The 20328-nt window shown below is 44.9% G+C and overlaps 1 protein-coding gene across 1 annotated transcript in view; it reads left to right on the top strand.

Annotated features, from left to right (window-relative positions):
• calcr (calcitonin receptor) overlaps positions 1-20328 on the top strand; it is a 137162-nt gene that overhangs the window by 66993 nt on the left and 49841 nt on the right. Inside the window, exons 5-7 of the mRNA XM_079570544.1 lie at positions 7636-7718; positions 7916-8063; positions 14437-14547. Of these exons, the coding sequence (XP_079426670.1) occupies positions 7636-7718; positions 7916-8063; positions 14437-14547 (342 nt within the window). The remainder of the gene's footprint in view (positions 1-7635; positions 7719-7915; positions 8064-14436; positions 14548-20328) is intronic.

The following is a 20328-nucleotide window of genomic DNA, read 5'->3' as shown; positions in this document are numbered from 1 at the left end:
GGGCGGTGCTTTTGGGGAAATAAGCCCGGACTGGAGTAAATGCCGAAGGTCAGTCACATATGACCGTGGCCTGTGCGCTTTGTAAACGTAGCAGCTGACATGTGCTCCCCAGACCAGTGTGTGGAGACCGCTGGACCAGTGTGTGGAGACCGCTGGACCAGTGTGTGGAGACCGCTGGACCAGTGTGTGGAGACCGCTGGACCAGTGCGTGGAGACCGCTGGACGAGCACGTAGAGACCGCTGGACCAGTGTGTGGAGACCGCTGGACCAGTGCGTGGAGACCGCTGGACGAGCACGTAGAGACCGCTGGACCAGTGTGTGGAGACCGCTGGATGAGCACGTAGAGACCGCTGGACCAGTGTGTGGAGACCGCTGGACCAGTGTGTGGAGACCGCTGGACCAGTGCGTGTAGACCGCTGGACGAGCACGTAGAGACCGCTGGACCAGTGCGTGGAGACCGCTGGACCAGTGCGTGGAGACCGCTGGACCAGTGTGTGGAGACCGCTGGACCACTGGATGAGCACGTAGAGACCGCTGGACCAGTGCGTGGAGACCGCTGGACCAGTGTGTGGAGACCGCTGGACGAGCACGTCGAGACCGCTGGACCAGTGCGTGGAGACCGCTGGACCAGTGCGTGGAGACCGCTGGACGAGCACGTAGAGACCGCTGGACCAGTGCGTGGAGACCGCTGGACCAGTGCGTGGAGACCGCTGGACCAGTGTGTGGAGACCGCTGGACCAGTGCGTGGAGACCGCTGGACGAGCACGTAGAGACCGCTGGACCAGTGTGTGGAGACCGCTGTACCAGTGCATGGAGACCACTGGATGAGCACGTAGAGACCGCTGGACCAGTGTGTGGAGACCGCTGGACCAGTGCATGGAGACCACTGGATGAGCACGTAGAGACCGCTGGACCAGTGTGTGGAGACCGCTGGACCAGTGCATGGAGACCACTGGATGAGCACGTGGAGACCGCTGGACCAGTGCGTGGAGACCGCTGGACGAGCACGTAGAGACCGCTGGACCAGTGCATGGAGACCACTGGATGAGCACGTGGAGACCGCTGGACCAGTGTGTTGGGACCGCTGGACCAGTGCGTGGAGACCGCTGGACGAGCACGTAGAGACCGCTGGACCAGTGCGTGGAGACCACTGGACCAGTGTGTGGGGACCGCTGGACCAGTGCGTGGGGACCGCTGGACCAGTGCGTGGAGACCGCTGGACCAGTGCGTGGAGACCGCTCGACCAGTGTGTGGAGACTGCTGGACCAGTGCGTGGAGACCGCTGGACGAGCACGTAGAGACCACTGGACCAGTGCGTGGAGACCGCTGGACGAGCACGTGGAGACCGCTGGACGAGCACGTAGAGACCGCTGGACCAGTGCATGGAGACCACTGGATGAGCACGTGGAGACCGCTGGACCAGTGTGTTGGGACCGCTGGACCAGTGCGTGGAGGGTGCAGAGATGTTTTCGTTTGTTTTCCCAGCACGAACACCTGAACGTACACGATTAAAGAACTGAAGGCAGCAGACACAAATCACGGGCAGTAGGCTGTACTGTAGGTATTATTTTTGTGTAATAATAGGCTAATTTGTTTTTTATTAAAGTGATAATTATTGTCCACAATCAATAATTATTACTTACCAAAAATATATATATATATTATTGTCATTTATTCATCATGACTTGAAAATGTTCCCTCAGTCAGGAATAAGAGCCACAGCAGTGTAGCTCCAGGCTTAGTAAATGGCCCCCTTGGTTTTGATCACCCTCCTCTCTATATCCATAATCACACGGGATTAGAATTACCTTGGGACCTCAGGCACAGAGTAAAGCTTGGTTCACACCTGAAAATTTTAAAAATGTCGGCAGATTATCCAAAACCTGAGAGACCCCATACATGCAGATGCAAACTCATGGGTCTAATAGTTTTGGCAGTACAGTGTGTGGTGCAGCCACAGCCTCGTCACCTCGCTGTCTGATTGGCTCCAGGTCACAGTCAACAGGTTGTGGCTCATTTGCCCTCGGGGCTCACCACACACCAGGAGAACAATCCAACTGGTTGAATATCCCCAGTTTGAGATCGGAGTGGTCCCATCGTCCTTCCGAGCAGACAAGAGCAGTCTTAGCACACCATACAAGGCAGGAATATCTGAGAAGATTATCTTACAATAATCAGAGCGTCCTTAAGGGGGAGAATTGGGGCTAAAATTGGCATAAGTATCCTGCCTTGTGAACCAAGCTTAAAAATGGTCCTCAGAATTATCGGAGGTCCTCAGATTTGATTTCATCATAAAATGTGATGAAGGCACCATCGATTCAAAACGTCTATCTGTCCAGTTCAATGCCATATTAAAGCTAACTCAATGCCATCACGCCTCCACAGCTTTACTCCGACCCGAATGCTGGGTTTAATCTATTCATGAATTATAAAGAGGAAGCAAATTACGTGAACCAGAAACAAAGTACGACCCCGTTGTTAGGAATATGTTAGACAAACGAAGCAACATGGAGGATCAAGAATGGCTACTGCTGCAAAATCCCACAGGCATGATGATGATTTCACAGCATAAATCTAGTTAGTATGGCTGTCATCACTCAGTGTTATTGTCTGTCCGTTAATTCTGAATAAAGTCTTTGAGTGAATCACTGACATTGCTGATCCTGTGCGGACACTGGGGCTGCAACTGACGATTATTTTGTAATCGATTAATCTATCGGTTATTTTAACTACTAATCGATTAATCGCTTGGCTGTGAATGGTGTAGGAAAATTGTGTATACTGTATATATATTTTTTGTCACATATAGCTTAAGTGGCGCTGCTTGAAAGATGAGTTGATGGAGTAAACTAAAGGGACATGTTTGTTGGAGGCTCTATTCATGAAATTTACAATGTACAAAATGTACACAGACCCTGTGAACCAGAAAACGACTAATCGATTACTATAACAGTTGTCGACTATATACTGGTGACCCTGGGTCCAGATCCTGACCTCCAGAGGCTTGTGTCTGGATATCAAAGCCTTTCCATCCTCTCTATATACTTAATGTCTCAGGCTGAATTCACAATTATTTAAGCAATATTAATCCAATTGAAATAAAATGGCAAAATGATTGATTCATTGATTGGCTCTGCTTAGTAAATAGACAAACTACGTTCATGTTTTACATTTTTAAGAGCAATTACTGCACATGTTCGGACCCTGGACATATGTCGAAAGTTACGAAAGAAAAGTTTGCGGACCTCGAGCCGATTTAGTTGAGGACCACTGCTCTAAAAGATGTACCCTAAGGGAAGCTTCACACCAGTGTGTACAAGCTGTAGAAGAGGCTGGTCGACTGCTGACATGCTCTGACTGACTTCAACTGACTCCTACAGACTCCAACAATCTCCACAGACACCAACACTCTCCAACAGACTCCAACACTCTCCAACAGACTCCAACACTCTCCAACAGACTCCAACACTCTCCAACAGACTCCAACACTCTCCAACAAACTCCAACACTCTCCAACAGACTCCAACACTCTCCAACAGACTCCAACACTCTCCAACAGACTCCAACACTCTCCAACAGACACCAACACTCTCCAACAGACTCCAACACTCTCCAACAGACTCCAACACTCTCCAACAGACTCCAACACTCTCCAACAGACTCCGACACTCTCCAACAGACTCCAACACTCTCCAACAGACTCCAACACTCTCCAACAGACTCCAACACTCTCCAACAGACACCAACACTCTCCAACAGACTCCAACACTCTCCAACAGACTCCAACACTCTCCAACAGACTCCAACACTCTCCAACAGACTCCGACACTCTCCAACAAACTCCAACACTCTCCAACAAACTCCGACACTCTCCAACAGGCTACGACACTTCCAACAGACTCCAACAGACTCCAACACTCTCCAACAGACTCCAACACTCTCCAACAAACTCCGACACTCTCCAACAGGCTCCAACACTCTCCAACAAACTCCGACACTCTCCAACAGACTCCAACACTCTCCAACAAACTCCGACACTCTCCAACAAACTCCGACACTCTCCAACAGGCTCCAACACTCTCCAACAGACTCCAACACTCTCCAACAGACTCCAACAGACTCCAACACTCTCCAACAGACTCCAACACTCTCCAACAGACTCCAACACTCTCCAACAGACTCCAACACTCTCCAACAGACTCCAACACTCTCCAACAGACTCCAACACTCTCCAACAGACTCCAACAGACTCCAACACTCTCCAACAGACTCCAACACTCCAACAGACTCCAACACTCTCCAACAGACTCCAACACTCTCCAACAGACTCCAACACTCTCCAACAGACTCCAACAGACTCCAACACTCTCCAACATACTCCAACACTCTCCAACAAACTCCGACACTCTCCAACAAACTCCGACACTCTCCAACAAACTCCAACACTCTCCAACAGACTCCAACATGCTCCAACAAACTCCAACACTCTCCGACAGACTCCAACACTCTCCAACATACTCCTACACTCTCCAACAGACTCCAACAGACTCCAACACTCTCCAACAAACTCCGACACTCTCCAACAAACTCCGACACTCTCCAACAGACTCCAACACTCTCCAACAGACTCCAACACTCTCCAACAAACTCCGACACTCTCCAACAAACTCCGACACTCTCCAACAAACTCCAACACTCTCCAACAGACTCCAACACTCTCCAACACTCTCCAACACTCTCCAACAGACTCCAACACTCTCCAACAGACTCCAACAGACTCCAACACTCTCCAACAGACTCCAACACTCTCCAACAAACTCCTACACTCTCCAACAGACTCCAACACTCTCCAACAGACTCCAACAGACTCCAACACTCTCCAACAAACTCCAACACTCTCCAACAAACTCCAACACTCTCCAACAAACTCCAACACTCTCCAACAAACTCCAACACTCTCCAACAAACTCTAACACTCTCCAACAAACTCCAACACTCTCCAACAAACTCCAACACTCTCCAACAGACTCCAACACTCTCCAACAAACTCTGACACTCTCCAACAGACACCAACACTCTCCAACAAACTCCAACACTCTCCAACAGACTCCAACACTCTCCAACAGGCTCCAACATTCTCCAACAAACTCCGACACTCTCCAACAGACTCCGACACTCTCCAACAAACTCCAACACTCTCCAACAGACTCCAACACTCTCCAACAGGCTCCAACATTCTCCAACAAACTCCGACACTCTCCAACAGACTCCGACACTCTCCAACAAACTCCGACACTCTCCAACAGGCTCCAACACTCTCCAACAAACTCCAACACTCTCCAACAGACTCCAACACTCTCCAACAGGCTCCAACATTCTCCAACAGACTCCAACACTCTCCAACAGGCTCCAACATTCTCCAACAAACTCCGACACTCTCCAACAGACTCCAACACTCTCCAACAAACTCCGACACTCTCCAACAAACTCTGACACTCTCCAACAAACTCTGACACTCTCCAACAGACACCAACACTCTCCAACAGACTCCAACACTCTCCAACAGACTCCAACACTCTCCAACAGACACCAACACTCTCCAACAGACTCCAACACTCTCCAACATACTCCAACACTCTCCAACAGACTCCAACACTCTCCAACAGGCTCCAACATTCTCCAACAGACTCCAACACTCTCCAACAGGCTCCAACATTCTCCAACAAACTCCGACACTCTCCAACAGACTTCAACACTCTCCAACAGACTCCAACAGACTCCAACACTTTCCAACAGACTCCAACACTCTCCAACAAACTCCGACACTCTCCAAAAAACTCCGACACTCTCCAACAAACTCCAACACTCTCCAACAGACTCCAACACTCTCCAACAAACTCCTACACTCTCCAACAGACTCCAACACTCTCCAACAGACTCCAACACTCTCCAACAAACTCCAACACTCTCCAACAAACTCTAACACTCTCCAACAAACTCCAACACTCTCCAACAAACTCCAACACTCTCCAACAGACTCCAACACTCTCCAACAAACTCTGACACTCTCCAACAGACACCAACACTCTCCAACAAACTCCAACACTCTCCAACAAACTCCGACACTCTCCAACAGGCTCCAATACTCTCCAACAGACTCCAACACTATCCAACAGGCTCCAACATTCTCCAACAAACTCCGACACTCTCCAACAAACTCTGACACTCTCCAACAGACACCAACACTCTCCAACAGACTCCAACACTCTCCAACAGACTCCAACACTCTCCAACAAACTCCGACACTCTCCAACAAACTCCAACACTCTCCAACAGACACCAACACTCTCCAACAGACTCCAACACTCTCCAACAGGCTCCAACATTCTCCAACAAACTCCGACACTCTCCAACAGACTCCGACACTCTCCAACAGACTCCAACACTCTCCAACAGGCTCCGACACTCTCCAACAAACTCCGACACTCTCCAACAGACTCCAACACTCTCCAACAAACTCCAACACTCTCCAACAAACTCCAACACTCTCCAACAAACTCCAACACTCTCCAACAGACTCCAGCACTCTCCAACAGACACCAACACTCTCCAACAAACTCCGACACTCCCCAACAAGCTCCAATACTCTCCAACAAACTCCAACACTCTCCAACAAACTCCAACACTCTCCAACAAACTCCAACACTCTCCAACAGACTCCAGCACTCTCCAACAGACACCAACACTCTCCAACAAACTCCAACACTCTCCAACAGACTCCAACAGACACCAACACTCTCCAACAAACTCCAACACTCTCCAACAGGCTACAACACTCTCCTACAGACTCCGACACTCTCCAACAAACTCCAACACTCTCCAACAGACTCCAACATTCTCCAACAGGCTACAACACTCTCCAACAGGCTACAACACTCTCCTACAGACTCCGACACTCTCCAACAAACTCCAACACTCTCCTACAGACTCCAACAATCTCCTACAAACTCCAACAAACTCCTACAGACTCCAACAATCTCTGACAGACCCCAACAAACTCCGACAGACTCCAACAATCTCTGACAGACTCCAACAATCTCTAATAGACTCCAACAGTCTCTATCAGACTCTAATAGTCTCTGACAGACTCTAACAGACTCCAACAGTCTCCTGAAGACCATGATAGACTGATAGACTAAGCCTGTCACTCAGACTCTGACAGAGTGACTCTGACAGAAGAGCTGTGGGATTTAATAAGCGTTGCCAGCGCCCCGTCCTCTCTGTGTCGCTCTCGATCTGATTGGTCACGGATCCACCGCTGCGTTGTTAAGCCGTTTGGGATAATGCCAGAGAGTACATTGAAATGCTTTGTTTTGACGTCTCCTTCATGTGCACCAGAGGAAGCATGCCCCACTTTCACAATATTATTCAGGCGTCCACAAAATGCCAGCAACATCAATCAGTGGCAGCTGCTGTGGGAATGTGTGTGTGTACAAATTGAAGCTCATTGGACGTGAAAAGGTTAATGAAGACACAAAAGAAACCAGGAATAGCAACGACCGAACAGGCTCCTCTGCCGTGGCTCTCATGTAATCAGCTGACTCTTGTGTATTTCTGTCCCTGTTGTGTTCTCAGCGAAGACGAGGAGAGAGTGCGATGAGCGAGGCCAGTGGGCACCTGCTGCTTCCACATGTGTACCTCCAGAACAACATCTCACGGTAATTGACCATATCATCTCATCTGACCCAGGGGCAATATCCATTTGCTGCTAGAAATAACTACAGGACTTGAAATCTATGTTGAAAAGATAAAAAAACAAAACAATGTATGAACGTTTGGGAATGTGGTTAGCGCCCTTAAATAAGGTTAAAGGCTCTTTTTTCCCATGTGAATCTCGTGCTGTTGGTTTGCGCAGAGAGCTCTTGCCAGTGTCATGGCGGACGCGGCAGACCGTCCGAGTGTAGAGGAGGACTCAGACGAGGCATATCTGCTCATGAAATATCTGCTGGAGAGGAAACTCAGGTGTGAGGAGAAGATGGAGGAGGCGCCGGACCCAGGAGCAGGTGAGTCCACAGAGGACAGTTTAGGCTGTCTCCCTGTAGACCAAACTTGTTTTCGTCTAAATACAGACACTAAAGCTTCAACTCACGATGAATCGAAAAAATAATTAGTGCATTAATCATGAATGAATTGCGAATTACTAGACACACTCCTGTTTCTACATAGTATAAGCCAGGCCAATCCCCCGTCATGTTCCAGCCATGTCCTAATGTGTAGAATGAGCTCAGACCTGTTCACCACAACTGCCTCTAAAATCCTGCACTGTCACTCAGAAAGCTGTTACTTTGGGTCTGAATTGCCGTAATGCATGAGCTTAATATAGAGACTGCTGTATCTAGTCCCTTTAAATATTCAGCACCGAAGAATATGTTTTTAAAATGTGATCCTGAAGCGCGTGTAGAAATGTTACAGCCTCGGGCGAGTGAGATCCTCGTTATAAGCTTATATTGGGCCCATAGAATTATCAAACCATGAATACTTGGTTCATGAAATGTGAGAAAATGCTTCATAGATATTATAGTTAAAAAAAAAAAAACTAAAAAAAAAAACGAATCAAATTTTAGTCTGATATAAAAAAAATAATTGATTGACAACACTAGTTAAACTCTTCCAAAATGGAGTAAATGAAAAATAAATCCTATTAATAGCTTGGATAGGCATCTTCCCCAATATATTCCACACCAAGGGTGTCGAACTCATTTGGGCTGTGGGCCGAAATTCAGTTCCCACTGCGGGCCGTGGGCCATGTATAATGTTTTCAGGAAAATACTGTAATCAATAAATGAATAATGATAAGCTGTGATTTTAAAATAGCGCTGATTTGGTCAAAAGCCCAACAGGACTGTAGCCTTATCGATAATAATAACGTCTTACTGTGTTGTGCTTTACCAGTGCTACACTGTAGACATTATTCATTCACTCCACACTTGATGGTGGTAAGTTACTATTGTAGCCACAGCTGCCCTGGGGCAGACTGACCATTGACCACATGGTTTGTTTACATCCTGATCTCTTATTATGTCAGTGCCCAATAAAAATTTAAGCTGCCTATTATTATTATTATTATTATTATTATTATTATTATTATTATTATTATTATTATTATTATTATTATTATTATTATTATTATTATTATTATTATTATTATTATTATTATTAATTTATATTTTGACATACTCAGAAATAGTAAATAGTATGCTGCAGAACAGTATACTGTAGAACAGTATGCTCTACAAGTCAGGGACCAGATTAAATCATCTCACGCTTGTTCCATTGGCATTAGCACTTTTATCTGAACTTAGATTAATTGAAAACGACTCAAGTACAACATGAAGAACTTTTATTCAAGCGATTTTAAGTCATTTTTATAATTTTTCCAGTGTAGAGCTTTTGTTTTGGGCTTCCTGATGAAGAGCCATTTGAATTCCTTGATCAGACAAAACCATTGCACTGTTTTTGTACTGTCCCCAAAGCATTTCCCCAGAGACTGCCTCAGATAAAAGAACACACACTAGCTCAGTTAGCGCTGAGTGTATTGGAGAGTGACTCTGACCACTAGAGTCAATTTGTCCAGATACAAATGTACAAATGCGGCATCGATCTAAACCGATGAATCATAATTTCACGGCCGAAGGGCAGTATTGATTTCAGATTTCAGAGGTATCATCACAAAGGTACATTCTGAGGATTCTGAAAACCCTCCATCCCGGCGTTAAAGGCTTTAAAGGTAGGGTTTGCAGGATGTCTTCTTATTGTGGAACTGATTTTTACAAACCTTTCAATGACACACTATAAACCTGCTACGTGTGTTTAGTAACTGAATAAAAGAGAAGCTTTTCAGTGACACGTCGTTGGAAGAGAATGCGTTCAGAACATCATTAAAATGCCTCACCGCTGTCAGCTCATGCTCCTGCAGAAACTGGGATGTTGGTTTTTCAGGGATGTTTGTGAGGACGGACCAACAAGTTACTGTAGATAACTCTCATATACATGGCCTATTGAATGAAGCATTTGACCTTACAATTACCATCAGGCCTATCTAAAAAGTCAGGACGGATTGGGTCTAAAATGGGTGTGAATAGGGTCTATGTGCAAACTGGATGTAAACCATGTCCAAGCCATGAGAAAGTGCAGTAAGAATGATCACTGTCTGATCGAAATGTACTAGAAAATAACAGGAGGCCAAGCGTGCTGCAGCTCATGCGGTCGCAGAGGCTAAAACCTCGGGTCTGGGAGGAGTTCGGGGAGGCCATGGAGGAAGACTATCGGTCGGCCTCGAGGAGATTCTGGCAAACCCGCGCCTCGGGAGGGGGAAGCAGTGCTTCACCAACAGTGTTTGCAGTGTGGGTGGGGGGCTGCTGACCTCGACTGGGGATGTTGTCGGGTGGTGGAAGGAGTACTTCGAGGATCTCCTTAATCCCGCCGTCACGTCTTCCGATGGGGAAGCAGAGGCTGGGGACTCGGAGGTGGGCTCGCCCATCAGCGGGGCTGAAGTCACCGAGGTGGTGAGAAAGCTCCTCGGTGGCAAGGCTCCGGGGGTGGATGAGATTCGCCCTGAGTACCTTAAGTCTCTGGATGTTGTAGGACTGTCTTGGCTGACGCGTCTCTGCAACATCGCGTTGCGGTCGGGGACAGTGCCCCTGGATTGGCAGACCGGGGTGGTGGTCCCTCTCTTTAAAAAGGGGGATCAGAGGGTGTGTTCCAATTACAGAGGGATCACCCTCCTTAGCCTCCCCGGTAAGGTCTACTCCAGGGTGCTGGAGAGGAGGATCCGGCCGATAGTTGAACCTTGGATCCAGGAGGAACAATGCGGTTTTCGTCCTGGTCGTGGCACACTGGACCAGCTCTATACCCTTCATCGGGTGCTCGAGGGTTCGTGGGAGTTCGCCCAACCAGTCCACATGTGTTTTGTGGATCTGGAGAAAGCGTTCGACCACGTCCCTCGTGGTGCCCTGTGGGGGGTGCTCCGGGAGTATGGGGTCCGGGGCCTCTGCTAAGGGCTGTCCCTGTATGACCGCAGCAGGAGCTTGGTTCGCATTGCCGGCAGTAAGTCAGACCTGTTCCCGGTGCGTGTTGGTCTCCACCAGGGCTGCCCTTTGTCACCGGTTCTGTTCATTACCTTTTATGGACAGAATTTCCAGGCGCAGCCAGGGGCCGGAGGGTGTCCGGTTTGGGAGCCTCAGGATCTCATCTCTGCTGTTTGCGGATGATGATGTTGTTCTGTTGGCTTCAACAAACCAGGACCTTCAGCTGCTCTGGGGCGGTGTGTAGCAGTGTGTAGCAGCCGGGATGAGGATCAGCACCTCCAAATCTGAGAGCATGGTTCTCCACCGGAAAAAGGTGCTTCCCCTCTACAGGTCAGTGGGGAGTCCTTGCCTCAAGTGGAGGAGTTCAAGTATCTCGGGGTCTTGTTCTCAGTGAGGGACGGATGGAGCGTGAGATGGACAGACGGATCGGTGCGGCGTCAGCAGTGATGCGGTCGCTGTATCGGTCTGTCGTGGTGAAGAGGGAGCTGAGTCGGGGCAAAGCTCTCGATTTACCGATCGATCTACGTTCCCACCCTCACCTATGGTCATGAGATTTGGGTAATGACCGAAAGGACAAGATCGCGAATACAAGCGGCCGAAATGAGTTTCCTTCGCAGGGTGGCTGGGCGCACCCTCCGAGATCGGGTGAGGAGCTCAGTTACCCGGGAGGAGCTCGGAGTAGAGTCGCTGCTCCTTCATGTCGAAAGGAGCCAGCTGAGGTGGCTCGGGCATCTGTTCCGGATGCCTCCCGCGGGAGGTGTTCCAGGCATGTCCTAGTGGGACAAGGCCTCGTGGAAGACACAGGACATGCTGGTGGGAGTATGTCTCCGAGCTGGCCTGATGTGGCCTCGGGGTCCCCCCAGAACAGCTGGAGGAGGTGTGTGTGGACCGGAAGGTTTGGGCATCTCTGCTGAGACTGCTGCCCCCGCGACCCGGCCCCGGATAAAGCGGAAGAAAATGGATGGATGGATGGCTTCACATGCCATTCATCATGTTACATGAATAACCACAGTTTTTCTCATTTATCATTTAAAACAGATGATGTTTTCTCTGACTCTTGTTTCATAGTTTTCCCATATGAATCATGCTACAGTGTATGGGGTTATTTACCTCCTGAAAGGGGTGATTGTAATGATTGACGGCAGCAGCATTGATATGTTATTCGATTTTTTTCACTGTACAGTAATACTCTTCCACCAACACACGGTCAATACAAAACAGTAAATACCATTTATGTTGCCTCAGTTTGTTATGCTCATCGTTTCATACGGCTGGATACAGTTACAATACAAGCACGCTACAGTAACACAGTAAGTTCTGTGATCTATACTATACATTACACTACTGTGTACTATACGTTTCTTAAGTGTGACGTCACGACTTCTGCTTCCAGGTCCTAGCATACCGGCTAATATGCGAGAAAAAAAACATTCAAAACTCTGTAATACAACCATCAATATTTCTGAAACTCAACGGGGAGTGACTGAACATACGTATTTCTCAGACTCATTAGCTAAAAATGCAGCACCTACTGCTAAAAAAGTATTATTCACTAAAGATTTTAGTAAATATCAGATTTGGGAAATATTTTCCCTCGTTCTCCGTTTAAACAATCTGCTGTGAATAAACATCCATGTGACCTGATTTAGACTTGACTTCATTTGTATGTGATAAATAAGTTTATATTTTGCCAGAAAATGGTTAAAAAGTGTGAAAAATATTGTATTTTCCCCCTTGGCGAGGCCACGACCCCTTCTATGACGAGATGTCGTCTGTATCTGTGGGCATTTGTGCCAATAGTCATTTTATGTATTGTACGTAATAGTGTGTCTCTGTCTGTCTGTATTGAAGCAAAGTGTAAATCCAAACACACACTGAGTTAACCTCTGTCTGACTCAGAGTTTTAAAAGCCCTTTCACACCAACGAGATTATCTGCAGTCGGTCCTGTTGGTCTGGACAGCACCGTGGGTCTTCTAAAATACTTCTAAATGTATGATACAGACATTCTGCGCACTGTGCACCTGTCGGGCGTGGTCTGGGGCTCAGGTCGCTTCAGTGTAGATGTTTCTCTGAGCAGGTGAGAGGAGACCTCAGCAAACCAATAGTTGCCCTGTCTCCCCAAACAGCAACAGTGCGTCGGGGTGGTGTAAACCTCCTTTACTGTTGGGTCAAATAAGCACATGAGAACAGTGTAATCTTATGAAGAATGATTAACGTGTTTTGGATGTATAACTGCATAACCTTTCTGTGTAACCTGCGACGGTTTCCTCAGATTTCACCTCAACTCCAAACATGTACAATAGGCAGGATACCTGATGTGAGAATGAATGTAAATTGTCTCATGTCTCTAAGTGCTCTGTGGCCATGTCTGTGAAAGGCGTTACACAAAGAACGACCTTCTCTCCTTCAGGAGTTAGTGTGAGCTGATGTTTTTCAGTTTTGGGAAATGTGTCAAAGCGATTGAGGAAAAGTGTAAATAGTGGCTTTTCCTTCCTTCAAATATGCAAACAAAACATCCTTATGATAGCACATTCTGACCTTCATTTCTGCTGGGAGAAAGATTCTCAGCCATGTCACAGCATAGGTTTTTTTTCCAGCCATTAAATGAAGAAAGAATGTCCAGCCCCTGCATCCATGGCAGCAGCAGAGTTATTTTAGTATGTGGATGTTCAGGATGGACAGATAACTAGTTCATTGTGTGTTGGACTTTCCTTACAGCAGCTCAATATACAAAAAGAACTGCATGAATCAAGGTCAAACTAATCCGATGGGAACCTGCATAATGCATTTTTACAGCAAAATGAACAAATGACCTTGGAACAAAACAAAACCATTTCAACTAATGCATCTAAGCATTTCATTTGTGTAAAAAGGAACAGGATTGTGATGTTTCTGTTTGAAGGATGTAAATGTTAGGCCTACGTGTACTTTTGAAAACATCAGTATACTTGCTTTATCTGGACATCACTGTGTGCCTGCAGCGTGTTTAGAACAGTATTGATTCAGGGCTTATCTGGGGAAACTGGAAGGCGACAAGTGGAAAATCCCACGTTTGACGTCTTATTACAGACAGTTGGTTTAACCTGTTTGGGGCAATATCGCAGAAGAAACAAGATCAATCTCAATGTTCTGTGAGGTCTGACTAATAAATGTAATCACACAATTTTACAAAATCATTTGAAACGACCTACCTAAGAAAGAAAGATTTTCAAAAGCAAATAAATGTGTCGGTCAATTACATTTGAAAATGTCAGCTCATTTGAAAGCTAAGGACAGCCAATACAGTGTCTGAATTAAAAGTTGAATTTTTCAAGCTCAGAGCATGTAATCTCCACATGTGTGTTTCAGAGCGGCTCTGTGCGGCTGAGTGGGATGGGTTCCTCTGCTGGGAGCACACACCTGCAGGGGGCGTGGCCTCTCAGAAGTGCCCCGCCTCAGACTGGACCGGAGACCCCACAGGTGAGCACTGTCCGGCCCTGTGAATGTGCTTTAAGGCTGAAATGTCGTCCCGAACCTGCATTTGAACTCACACGTTTCTATTTCAGTCTGAAACAAAGTTGATTCAGTGAAATAATAAAAAAGATGATTATTATTGTGTAGATCAGACTGTTTCCTGGTGAAAGATTACAACTCGGCGCGGCAAAGAGAAAGATTATTGGTTCAGCTTTAAGATAAGACAAGATACGATAACCTTTATTTTTCCCACAGTGGTGAACTTGCATCGTTTCCAGGGTTCCATCCATCCACTCCTGCGCCCTGTTTCTGTTCACAAGCAGAACCGTCTGGAACTCTGCTGGAAACTTTGTGTATCGATCTTATCACAGACCACATGGTCTCGTCAGGACGACAGAATCACATACAGGGAACAGACACATGAACTGGGGAAACGACTGGGGAACTCGGGCCAAATACGCTTTCCAACTTTCACTGGACTCTGGAGTTTGCTGTGAGCTGTTGTTGTCCGCACATAATTGTAAGAGAAATGCCCAACAACCCCATACACCAAAAAAATATATTAAACATATATTTTAAAAAGTATATGGCATTATATGTCAAAATATATTTCAAAATATATTTTGACATATAAGGATATATGTATTTTGACATATATGGGAATACATTTCCGACATATATGTAAATATAAGGAGAAATGTATTTTGCCTTATATGGGAATACATTTCTAACATATATGTAAATATAAGGAGAAATGTATTTTGCCTTATATGGGAATACATTTCCGACATATATGTAAATATAAGGAGAAATGTATTTTGCCTTATATGGGAATACATTTCTAACATATATGTAAATATAAGGAGAAATGTATTTTGCCTTATATGGGAATACATTTCCGACATATATGTAAATATAAGGAGAAATGTATTTTGCCTTATATGGGAATACATTTCCAACATATATGTAAATATAAGGAGAAATGTATTTTGCCTTATATGGGAATACATTTCCGACATATATGTAAATATAAGGATAAATGTATTTTGACATATATGTAAATGCATTAAGAAACATATATGTAAATATAAGGATAAATGTATTTTGACATATATGGGAATACATTTCCAACATATATGTAAATATAGGGAGAAATGTTTTTGACATAATATGTAAATGCATTAAGAAACATATCGCCATATATGGCAACGCATGTACAAATTAATTTTGACTTGTATGGGAATGTATTCACCTTATTCCGCCCCGCCCACTTTTGCCACTTTTTGCGTCGTCTCGGCGCCTCTTTTTCCTGACACTTCCGGTCGAGCGCGAAGCCCGTTCATTTTAACGGAGAATGAGGGAAAATATTCTCCGCTCAAATCTGATGTTTAGTCGATTGATTTGTGTAAAATGTCCGATGTTCATTTGCACCGACATGTCAACACTGCACCGTTTCTCTGTGCGGCCTGAAAACGGCTTTGTTTTCGTGTAGTGACTGATTTTATGCGGACTTCTCCAGCCCCATGTTAACACATAGGAGAAAAGGGGCGGGCACAATTCATGGCGGCGCCCACGCGAACGTCCGGAATAAGGTGAATAGGGAAATATATTTAGACATTAAAATATACAATATATCTGTTAAACATAAAAGGCATCAATATAATTAAAGCACTTCAAGACATTGGATATTTACTCAAATAAATGTATTAATCAATGTACTGTACATTACAGTCAATGTTTGATGTTCAAACAGATAAAAATAAAATAAAAAATGAACTGGAGTTCTGCAACTTTTCTGCTAAAAGCTGAGCCCTGCTGCTCCCGGGAAGCCTGTGGGAATCTTCTCATTGTTGCCTCTGAGAATGAAGAAGATGAGAGACCTTGTTTAAGTGTAAGGACTAATAAAGTCATTTGCAGTGTTTCCAGGTGTTAGAGGTCTAAGTCAAGAACATGCACACAATTATTTTCTCTGTGTGTGCGATTATAGACATGACATTGTGTTTAAATGATTATGCATCTGACAAGTGATCTGATTGAGAAAATGTTCAATCATCAACTTACCAATTATTGCATTGAGGGCCTCTGGGTCCAGAGGATCTTTTTGGTCTGCGTAAGTGTCCCTTTTTGATTTCCGCCTAAGAACACAAAATAATCAGGGCAATCAAAGTCTTATCGTCTACCAGTGGTGGAGAGAATTTAAAAAAAAAGGTCCATAACAACATAGAGGGACATGTAAAAAGTGCTGAAATTCCACGAGCAGGTATGTAGTGTAGTGTGTTGGGATGTGTTTGTTAGTGCTGAGGAGTGTGTGTTAGTCAGTATAGTGTGAGCTCAGAGTTAGTATGATCAAAGGGGCACTACGGATGTTAAATTTATAAATTTTAACCCCCCCAACATGCTCCAGCAATATTATGCCTGTACTGTCATTGCAAAAGTCAGTGCCTCGGAGTGAGGTACTAGCGTGTGACACTAATGTGTGTGCACAAGCAGCCAGTGTTGGGAAAGTTCATTTCCTACATGAACTAGTTCAAAGTTCAGTTCACAAATTTCAAAATGAACTAGTTCGTTCATAGTTCATAATTGTTCATGCTTAATAGTTCGTTCATGGTTCCAAAAATGAACTAGTTCATAGTTCTTTTTCTTTTTTTTGCTGCAAGCTATTATTCAGGCATGAAAAAGGTGAGAAGTACAGTATATTCCTCTCTCAGGGAAATATTTTTAAAATCCATATCTTAAAGCAAGTATTTTGAGATGCATTTTTGCCAACCTTGGGAGAGCTGGAGAAAGTTGACTTCAGCCATGAGTCAAAAATATTATGGCCTCCTCACTTAGTGTTAAAGCTATTTCATGTCAGCCTGTCACTGTTTTCAGAGTGGATTTTGGATATCTTTGCTAATCATATTTTGTTTTGTTTTTATTTTTTTAAGTTTAATTTGTAAATTCTTAGTGGAAAATGAAGCTACAGATATTCAATTGCATTTGTGTTAATTTGTTAATTTATCATGTGAAAAAAAAAAAATGTTTTAGGAGCTAATTTGTAGTTTAAAAAACTCCGCATTGTGACTTTATGCAAATGAGTGGCACCGCGGAGCAGAGGAGTTTGGAGCGACAGACGTTACACAAGGGAAACTCTCTTCGTAGCCTCACACTGTGGCTGCTCGCGGGCAGCGTGCAGACCCGCTGGTTACCGGTGTGCCAGGACATACAGGGCCATAAACAGCAGAGGTCAGCACCACAGAACTGGACACAGTCGGGCCGTTGGAGCGGAGGCGGAGCGGAGCTAGCGCGAGCTACACCGTGGACCCGCCAGAGTTTAGAGCCGCTGGTAAACTCTGACGGCGCTGCGGGGTTTTATAATTATATTCACTGATCCGCGGTCTTAAACCACAGATATAAGAAATCTGGCACCATAATGAACGAACGTAAAAAGAACGGGAAATGCCGTTCACAGACACCAGAATGAACGCGTTCATGGTTTCGTTCATCAGGCAGTAACACTGTGCGTTCAGTTCACGTTCGCCCAAAATATGAACGCGTTCATGAACTTTCGTTCAATGAACGCGTTCAGGTACATCACTGCAAGCAGCAGACTTCGATTTTGGTTTCTTGCTGTAAACAGGCAACTTTTGAACATTGAGAATAGATTCTGCACAAAATATAAAGAGACCAGCCTTGAGCACAGCTGAAACTCCATCACAGACCCCAAGAAAAAAGAAAGTCATTTGGAGCACTGGAAAAAGATCTAAACTGGAGTCTGAGTGGCGCAGGTCTAAAACTAGATAAATATTGGAGCATTTAAGCAATGGTTAATGGTTAGAAACGCTCTGGATATGAAGAAGAGTCACTTTTAATGAAAGTTAAAGGAATAGGCCACAGTTTTTACATACCGAGATATTTTCTTACCTTAGCTTAAACATGTTGATGTGTACCTGTGTGGTCTTTGTGCTTTGTGAGGCTTTACATGATCCAACTCTAGTTACACGAAATTAAACATGTTGATTTTCTAAGAGGATAAAAAGGGGCAGTATATTGTGAAGCGTAATAACACCTGAAGTACTTAGACATCCGCGCAGTAATATCGTACCCCAGGAAATTCAGCAAAAAACAGCTAATAACGATTTGGAAATCCTGGAATTCTATGGACAGTTTAAGCAAGCTGTATGGGGTAGGTTACTGTCAATTATGACGTGCATGTAGAAAAAACTCAAAAGACATGGCATTTTGTAATTACAAATATAGGCTCTGGAAGCATGTGTTTGATTTCTCACTTGTGAATACAAATATGTTTTGTGCTTGCACTTTCTTCTTTGAGAATATGAATTTCAGCAGTCTGCAAACTGTCAATATGACGTCACTGCTCAAAGACATTGACAATAGAGCACAGGGATGTGGATTGAACATGTGCAGATTTGATCAACTGTTTTGATGAGGTGAGAGAAGGAGGAGGAGAGAGAGCGAGAGGGAGGTGTATCCGCTTTGGGCCTGATAAAGGTAGAAAAGTGCTATATAAGTGGAGTCCATTTACCATTTAAAAAAAGGCTTTAAGAAAACACACAAATGTTCCTTCACCTGGCTATGGTTCACACAGAAAGTCACTTTGGCTCTGCATTGTCCGTTTCTCCAGCTCAGTCCTCCCTCTGTGTCTCCAGTGCTCTCATCTGCAGCCTCCTCACTGTTCATGTGCAGCACTGCATTGACAAAATTGAGTTTCAGTTGGCCAACCTACTATGTAAAACCGCAGTGTACAGGACTGGCTTTCCTGTACTTACCTTATTTGTGAGCTTTGATTGCTGCCTTGAGCAGAGTCTTGTGTGCCTCAGATTGTGGTCTTCCTCCTCTCCAGGCTCCTCAATGTGGCGTCACTGGCTGCGTGAGTCGCTGCTGAGAAGAATGCCAGTCATAGGGCATCCAAGAGGCTCTGTGCACAGAAGCGACATATCACATGTGATTGGACTTTTTGTCGGCCGTTGGTTTTCCACTGTGGTTACTTTCCTATCGAAGATTAGTACAACAAACATCTCAAAATGTATGGATGGAGCACAACATCACTGGAGGATAATGTGTGTTCATGTTAAATGAATTCAGAGAAGTATTTTGATCCAACACATTTCCAGTGCCTGCAGTCAGCGACATTTGTATATGGTAAACCTTACAAGCATGGAGTGAATGAATAATGCAATGAAAAGTGTCTTTGAGTGTCCAGAAAAGCACTCTATAAAACCAATGCATTATTATTATTATTATTATTATTACACTACTTTGTGTGTTGAAAATCACCTCTGCCTGGCTCTTCTACCTCGACTGCATTGGTGCCATCTCTTCTTCCCTGCACACCTTGCCGGGCACGCACTTTCCTGTCTGCCAGTATCTTGTTAAAGATAAAAAAGTTGGCCTTACAAACAGACAGAAAAGGCTGATTTAAAACAATATGACAAAGATATGATTGAAGTTACTGTCCTTCTAAATGGGCACATTTATATAGCGCCTTTCTACCTGCTTTTTCGGCACTAAAACTTTACATCAACTCACCCATTCACATTCTCATTCATACACCAGTGTACGGAGACACTGGAGGCAAGGTCGATTTAAGCACATAAACCAAAACATAGATTGATACAGTATATAACAGTCCATTAGTTTTCTTTGTCATTTTTTTTAACTTACCTCAAATTGACATCCACCCTGGTCCTCATCCATTTGTGGACAGCATTCAGATCCTTCCAAAACTAGTTTTGTGACAAATCAAAATAGGACATTATTTATAGTAAAAGCATAAACAGTAAATGA

This window comes from Gobius niger (genome assembly GCF_951799975.1).
Source record: "Gobius niger genome assembly, chromosome: 14".
NCBI lineage: Eukaryota > Metazoa > Chordata > Actinopteri > Gobiiformes > Gobiidae > Gobius > Gobius niger.
Note: the sequence above shows the minus strand (reverse complement) of the source record. Positions and strands in the feature narration are given on the sequence as shown.